The sequence below is a fragment of the Aplysia californica genome, unplaced genomic scaffold (genome assembly GCF_000002075.1).
Source record: "Aplysia californica isolate F4 #8 unplaced genomic scaffold, AplCal3.0 scaffold00153, whole genome shotgun sequence".
NCBI classification, from domain to species: Eukaryota; Metazoa; Mollusca; class Gastropoda; order Aplysiida; family Aplysiidae; genus Aplysia; species Aplysia californica.
The window spans coordinates 118,465-126,442 of NW_004797423.1; the positions used below are offsets into that span (position 1 = coordinate 118,465).

At 37.5% G+C, this 7,978-nt stretch overlaps 1 protein-coding gene across 1 annotated transcript in view; it reads left to right on the forward strand.

The window, feature by feature from the left end:
- Nucleotides 1-2,205: 2,205 nt before the first annotated feature.
- Nucleotides 2,206-7,978, forward strand: part of LOC101857329 (centlein) — a gene marked incomplete in the record, with an annotated part of 66,328 nt that continues 60,555 nt past the window's right edge. Inside the window, 6 exon segments of the mRNA XM_013081953.2 lie at nucleotides 2,206-2,248; nucleotides 4,959-5,070; nucleotides 5,571-5,635; nucleotides 6,229-6,317; nucleotides 6,984-7,112; nucleotides 7,633-7,717. Of these exon segments, the coding sequence (XP_012937407.1) occupies nucleotides 5,028-5,070; nucleotides 5,571-5,635; nucleotides 6,229-6,317; nucleotides 6,984-7,112; nucleotides 7,633-7,717 (411 nt within the window).

The following is a 7,978-nucleotide window of genomic DNA, read 5'->3' on the forward strand; positions in this document are numbered from 1 at the left end:
GGAAAAAAAAATTAATTCACTGAGCGCCCAACAAGCCAGAGAAGAGCTAGTCAGATCTTTTTGTGAAAGAGACCCTTTACACAAAACGAAAAAAAAGGGAACAGTTGCATGGATATCGAGCTTTTCACAGACGAGGCCACTCCAGCTTTTGAACCACCAACGAAGTATCTTGTGGAAGTGTACACCAGAAAATTGTGGAGACTATTTTATTGTGAGCAACACTGAGCAACGATGAAAATGATGAAATGGTGTTGGTTTAACACCCCTATCAACACTATTAGGTTATGAGGCGGGACCTCCGAATTCAACGTCATTCTCCGAAAGGATCGAACCAAATGAGAAATTCGTATAATGTGTCTTTCCCAAGAACACAACGTCGAACCGAGCTGAGGCTCGAACCCGTAATCTCACGATTACGGATCCGTTAGCCTAACCACTCGACCACCTATGCCACTTGATCAATGGTTCCGCAGATCGGGAATAGGCTTACCAAAGTTGTTTTTTAACCTCTCATCTCTTTACCCAAAAGACTTCGGTGACGACCCACTGGATGCTAGATCTATGGAAGAGCTGCAGAACTGATAAGTGAGGTTTGATGATGACGTCACTGTTGAAGAATTGCAAACAGAATCAAAGATAGCACATGACAAGATGGTTCACTCAGCCAAAAAAGTGTCCGCCGGAAGTCCGCTCTTTGCTTCAGATGGCGCTGCAGTCTGTTTTGAAGCTCTCTTTCGTTTTTCCAGAAGAAGAATAGGAATCCTAGCACCCCCTTGCGTGCGCCATAGATGTACACTATAGTTTAATTTAAAAGGGGGCAACTCTATGGCGTGCGCAGACGACTGCTGTTCATCAGCAGTTCGGGTCCGTTTAGTGAGGAGTTTTAGGTTTTAAAAAAAAATTTAATGTCCTCTTGCCTTTCATTCTAAAGTCAAATTAAACGAAGAAAACAATCACCCCTTCCTCCGGAAAAGGCTTTTTGTCAGTGTAACCATTTTAAAAAAGCGTTCTTTCGAAATTTATTTAAAAATTTGCTAGTTTCACTTTGATTAAAAAAAAACCAACACAAGTAGGGTAACTCTGTTCGCAAAAGGTGCGCATTTGCGAAGAGGGCGCCACCGAATTTTGAGGACACTTTTTTAATTGGCTCAAAGAGAGGAGTGGCCCCTCTTGTTATGTAGACTCTTTGACAGAACTCTGTGAAGATTCGGAGAACAATAGAAGACAATGAAGCAACCAAAAACAGAATTATGTTTTTACAGTGGAGGGTGATAGTAACAGTGAATGTATGAACGGGACATGAACATTTTTTCAAGTATTCCTCACCCCCCGCCCCCCCCCCCCCCCCAATCTCTCTCTCTCTCTCTCTCTCTCTCTCTCTCTCTCTCTCTCTCTCTCTCTCACACACACACATACACACACACTGTCTATAGCTTTCTCCCCTAGCCCCACTCCCGATGTGTAACCTAGGCATATTTTAGTCCTATTTTGTGGGCTGGTCTGGGTGACTCCGTCCTTGTTCCCTTCATCGTCATCAAGTACCAGATTATCTGCGACAGACAATGGTGGCCACGGATCTTCATTTATTCCTTAGTGCGGATGCTCTAAAAACTTTTAAAAAGCCACATTATGACCTCTTTAAACTGTCCAAGTTGTTCAGGGTCTACCCCACCCTCTTTTACCCTCATTTCTGTTCTTTCCCTTACGAGCCCTAATTTGACTGTATTATTGATTGATTGATTGATATTTTACTTATTCATTTTGTTAGGAAAAGGAACAGCTGCTATAGTATAAGAAAGGAAGAGTTCACATAACTTTAATACGGAAAGGAATGAAGTAATATGGAAGAGAAATGACCATTGTTGAGTAGACCTTTGGATAGTCATATTAGTCATATTATTATCTTTGTAAACTTTGTAGCAGCGCGCCATTATGACCATGTGGTTCGTTCTGGATGAATACTTCTTTTTTGGTATCGATATCTTGTTCCCAAAGTCGCAAGAACTGTAGGCTAAACAAGATCTCTATACATTATGAGCTATTTATCTACCAACCTGCTCAAACTTTCATAAATCGTTGTTACTAGAAAATAAATGCCACAGCTGAATTTGAAATAAATTGGGAAGACTGACTGAAGTTGAAGCTAAAATCAAATTGGAGAAGCACTAATTGTCGCAAAAGTTTACCGGAAATAGGGTTCAATTTGTTTATTGGTAGCAACTCGAGCATGATTGTTGTTGTTCTAACAGTGAGTGTTGTTGTTCTGCACTATGTAAGCGTTTGTACTCTTGCAATGTTTGCAGTATGCACCAAAGTTTCAGAAAGATCTTTGGAAAGACCGTTGATAATCATTAGTTTACTTGAATTGGTCAAACAACTCTTTGAAGATCGAAAATAGGTCATACAAATTCGAGCCTCAACATGTTTTCTTCGCTTGTCAATATTTAGAAAACGAGGGTATCTCGCGGTGTCACTGTGTTGTCTATCAAATTTTGAACCTTGGTACTATAACAAGACATGGACCCGTGCTGATGAAGTTTATATATTTAGTTGATAATAGCAGGTGCACATGTACGAAAGCAGGTATCGATTTGGTTCTGTTGGTATCTTTAAATTTAAATTTAAGATGTTGATTTTGATACGACCAACACTACTTACTAAAATCTAGATGTCTAGATCTAGAATTTGGATCTAGACCTCTCTATTGTACACATAATAGGAACTAGGATTAGGCTGGGTGATACCTTAATAAAAACTAGTATTATCCATATAGATATATATGTCGAACCTGCCTTTTAACGGAAACCTGTATAAAACAGAAACCTGTCTTTACGGAATCTCCCCGTTCCCCCCTTGTAACCACTACGGAAACTTTCCTGGGTCCAGAAGCCAGAGGTGGGAAATTAGTTTGACCAATGCCTGCCGCCCTAATTGTACGGCCAGCTGAGAAAAGAGTTCCTCGAACCGTTGTTACAATGATGGCAGTGAGGGGTGGCATTGATGGGTGGGGCTAAGGGTGGAAGCAAAGGAAATTGTTTAACATTTTTATGTTCTTAATAGGTCAAACAGTGGTCCTATGAAAGGCAAGCGCATTGGTGGTAATTGGATTTATAGTAAGACTGACGCATGTCATTATCTTATCAGACAGGATAGCAATTGAGAGGTGTGAAGTTTTGACCACTGCTTGCCGATCGGACAAGCCATCCCTGATCCGACCGGCTGGGCCTTTGACCCCCCGCCCCCTCCCTCCCTCCCTCCCCCCAACCTCCATCTCCCTCCTTAATTCCCCTGTCTGAGATGGAAAATGTCTAAGACGGAATTTTTTTTCTGGCTCCCTTGCGATTCCGTCTTTAAAAAAACCAGGTTTGACTGTTTATCAAGTCATTTGGATCAGGCAATTTTGAATTTTTACCCAGTCTGAGTCTGGGCATCAATTCGCCTAGAGCTTGTAAACTTTAAAATCTAGTTTGTTTTTTGTGTAGGCCTAGACAGTTACGAGAAGTCCTAGTTTTAGAATTTAGATATCTAGACTTTTCAGCACAGATGCAGCTACTGGTATTTTTCAGAGATGCAAAAGGGACTCAGTAATTTACTGATGGGGAAGTGTTAATCTGAATCATTTGGCAAGACTGCTACCTTAAAAATATTCCGGATTCATTTAGATTTGGTGGAGTTTAGTTTTAATATACTTAAAGTTAGATTATAGAATCAACCTCCTCAGATTTCCTGGATGATTATATATATATATATATATATATATTGTTTGTGGGTATTCTATCCTCTTATTGCAATTTTGTACAAAAATTGTCCTCAGGTGCTATATTTCGAGGACTTTTATAAATTCATTGCTCTGTGTGACTAATTATTATAATTATTTTTGAATTGAGCGACTAGAAGCATTTCTGGAAGAGGCTTCATCATTGGTGAAAAAAACCCAACATACATGCCCCACTGAGATCAACTAGTTATTCCAGACTAGGCTGTAAGTGTAAAAGTCTAAAAATGAAGCATCTAAGGATGTTTCTCTTGTGAGTTTTTTAATGCAAAGCAACAGCCTGAGAAAAAACAACAACAGTCAATAGTAAACTGGGAAATCTGAAAGTTGAATCCTACAAGACTTTAATACCTGAATCCCTCAAGTCTAAATAAAACGTTAAAATCTCGAATATTGCTGGCTTCTTTTTTGATGATATTGTGGTCTTAGGGGGAAAGGTATAAACATCAGAAGAATGTACAATGAGGCACTAGTGGGGGTTTTGCTTTTAGTTTTCTCTTCATTGGAAGGAATGGATGCAGGCCATATTGACATTTCAGTGTGAGATTAGAGCTATATAATAAATTAAATCTTTTTTTTCTGTTTTTGTGTACATTTTTGTTTTAGCTTTTAGTTTAGAAAACAGCACAGGCAGCTTGAAGTAAAGATGACAGTGTTAAAATCCAAAGACAAAGACCTTGAATAGTCAGAGCAGATAAGGAAAGAAATGTGAAAGTTATTAGATGTAAATTTATTGAAAGATGCTTAGCTAATTTATGTCTTTGAGTTGATGTTGTTATTGAGGGAAAATCAATTTTTGGATTATAAGGTAATAAAATTGCCTTTGATAATCATTTCTTGCATACCACTGTTTTGTATTTGCTAGAATGCTTAAAAAATGCTTAGATTCAAGTTATATTTTTGTATAGTGGAAATATTACTGCTTTCTCTCACTCTCATTAACTCATCAAGTCATTCATACATTATGTTATGATGTTTCTGTTTTTCGCTCTTGTTTCCTTAGATACCTTTAATACTATTATTATATTACACATGTAAGGAGAGACTAGTATGTTAAGTAAAGAACACTGGTACACCCTTAAATTTTGTGAGAGGATGTACATGTAACTAATGAAACTGCTTGCTCTCTTTGTAATTTCTTAACTTTCTCACTCAAAAAAGAATGTTATGTTTTTTTCCCAAGGAGGGGTGATTTGTCTTAACCGAAGAATGCATCGTCCTATTCTGCCATGAAAAGTGGATCAGAAGCAAGATGAATTCTTCTTTTGATTTTCTTGATTTGTCTACAATGAAGGGTATGTCTATTTTTTGTGTTTCACCGTAGGATACATTATTTTGTCTGTTTATGTTGTATTGATGTGTTCTTTGTCCATCAATTAACATTAAGTGACGGAGGCAGAGATAAATAAAGAATAGAGAAGGAATTTTATTATTTAAAGAAACAAAAACTTAATTAAAAAGAAAAAAAAAGAGACCGGAACATGTGATAAATTATAAAAAGATGCAATTGATGAAGTCTGTGAGTGAGCAAAAGACATTCGTTTGCTGACATACAAAGTTACACCTTTGCTTTGACTAAACATATATTTCTAATTTCTAAATAAAATTGTAGCACAAATGACTCTTTGTTTTGTAATTGATAGGACTGTTAGGTTTGCTATGGATTTGTTTTGTCCCAGGGCCAAATGGTTTGAATATTTTTTTTCAGTTCTCACTTGCGTTTCATTGCTTTATTTGAAAATAAAAAATGTCATGCATTATTTTGGCAATCCTTTTTTCTCAATATATTTTACAGATCCAGATATAAACAATTTGGTTTCTCATAATCAGAACTTGGCTGTCGAGCTTGCTCAGTGTCAGGTAAGCTATTATTGGCCATCATTCCAATAGACCAGCTTCTCTTTTTTCTTTTTTTTTTTTTAAATCTTCACCCATTAGCATCTGTTATGTGTATACACTTTTTACAGAAAGCCTTCTTTGAACAAGTTCCTACTGATTTTTACATTTTGGGGATTTTTTAGATGTTCATTGTTTAGTAATAGTTGTTGCGGCTTTTGATTAGTCTGTATATATTGAGGTGGAATAAGATAGATTATAATATAAACTTTATCTTTGTCCATCTTTGTCTACGTATCTTTGCATGCATGATGTATCTTTGTCCATGTACCCTTGTCCAAGAATCTTTGTCCAAGTATCTTTGCCCATACAATATGTCTTTGTTAATGTATCTCCGTCTATGTATCTTTGTCCATACATCTTTGTCCATGTGTCTGTCCATTCTTTGTTCATGTATCTTTGTCTAAGCGTCATTGTCAAAGTCTCTTTGTCTATGTGTCTTTGTCCTTATTTCTCTGTCCATGTGTCTTTGTTCTTATATCTTTGTCCAAGTATCTTTGTTTATGAGTCTTTGTCCAAGTATCTTCTTTGCGTACAATTTTTGGTCCTGTCTGCAGGCTGACAAAGACTTTGTTTGGTCCCTATGGAAAAAACTTCAAGTTTCTAATCCTGATGTCACAGAGGCTATCTCCCTGGTCATCCAGAGGTAAGAGCTGCCGGCCAACTTTTTAATGTTACTTGTTTCCGAACTGTACCTTTAATTTACTCTTTTGAAGTGGTGGTGGAGGGCGGGTTCTTTGGTGTGGTTTATCCTCGTTTTAAATTTTTTTGTGTCACTCTCTTGTAACAGTTTTAATCTATGTAAATGTTTTGCAAGTGCCCTAGAACTCTTACCAAAATAAAAAAGAATAAGAATACATGCCCTTGCTCTTCCTTTCTGGTGATCAACTTAATATTAAACTGTTTTAGTTATATAACTATGCTTGTCAAACTTTTTTTGGCTAGCGCCCACTTTTGTCCCTCTGCATGTATTTATTTTCCAAGTGGGGCTGTAAATAATACCTTGTCGCTACCTGGGTGATCCCCATGGCAGACCAAAATTACCAAATATCCCAAATCATTCACCCAAACTCAGGCGTTCGTAAAAAAACCGTGAGAAGTGGAGGCACCTAATGAGGCTCTCTATCATAAAGCACCCCTACGGTCCGCGTGGATTATGGGATCGGTAAGCAGAAAGCCCAGTGGTGAATGATTTTGCTCAGGTTGGGAAGCAGTGAGTTACACAAAAATGTATTTTACCAAGGTCTGCAATTTTATTTATTTGTATGTCTTTTATACATGTGTAACTGTGTTTGTAACTCTCGTCTTCCAGAGAAAAGGAGAAGTCAGAGGTCAAAGATCGCAAGGTCCTGGAGATAATTCAAGTGAAGGATGATCGAATCGAAGAGTTACAGAATATTGTGGCTAAGCAAGCTCAGGAGATCAGTGATGGTCTAGCCAAGTAAGGTTCTTTTATTTTTTTGACTTTTCAATAACAAAAACTATACATCGTGTTTGTTGTAGTTTGATATTTTTATTTTGAAGACACTGTGAACTGTTTTGGGGCTATTCAATGAAAAACGAAACTGCGGTGACATATAGCTATCTTAGAATTTCATAGTTTTATCTGACATTTTGGGCCGTTTTGAGTTACTAAGACCACGAGGTCAGAAACCAAATGTTCTATCTGCTCTATCAATATAGCAAGATTATTCAGAGTCGTTATCAAGATATTCAAAAAACCTTCGCATGTTGTAATACTCTCTTCGCCTGTTGTAAAACTCACAATTTTTACGCCAAATTTATCAAAACTAGGTACTGAGCGGATCAAATTTTATTCTTCTAGGGCAGCGATGTGTCACTGCAGTTTCATTTTTTATTGACTCTCTTATTGCATATTAATGTTTTTTTTAAGTAAAGTTACAAATATAATAAAGGAAGTCTGGTGGTTTTGCTTTATGAGGTCTTACTTTTTTTTTCAGGAAAGTGGAATTGACGGAAAAAAATGGCCGTATTCAAGGGGATAATGACAGGCTTGAGGAGAAAGTGCGAATACTGGAGGTCCAGGTAAGAACAAAAATCAAAGGAAAAATCTTCCTTTTTGTCTAGGGATATTTTATTCTGCTTCTGAAAGGTTTGTTTGTATTTTATCCGCACCCCTTCCCTGTCTGTGTGTGTGTCTGTCTGTCTGTGTTTGTGTCTGTCTGTGTGTGTGTCTGTCTGTCTGTCTGTCTGTCTCTCTGTCTGTCTGTCTGTTTGTCTGTCTGTCTGTCTGTCTGTCTGTCTGTCTGTCTGTCTGTCTGTCTGTCTGTCTGTCTGTCTGTCTGT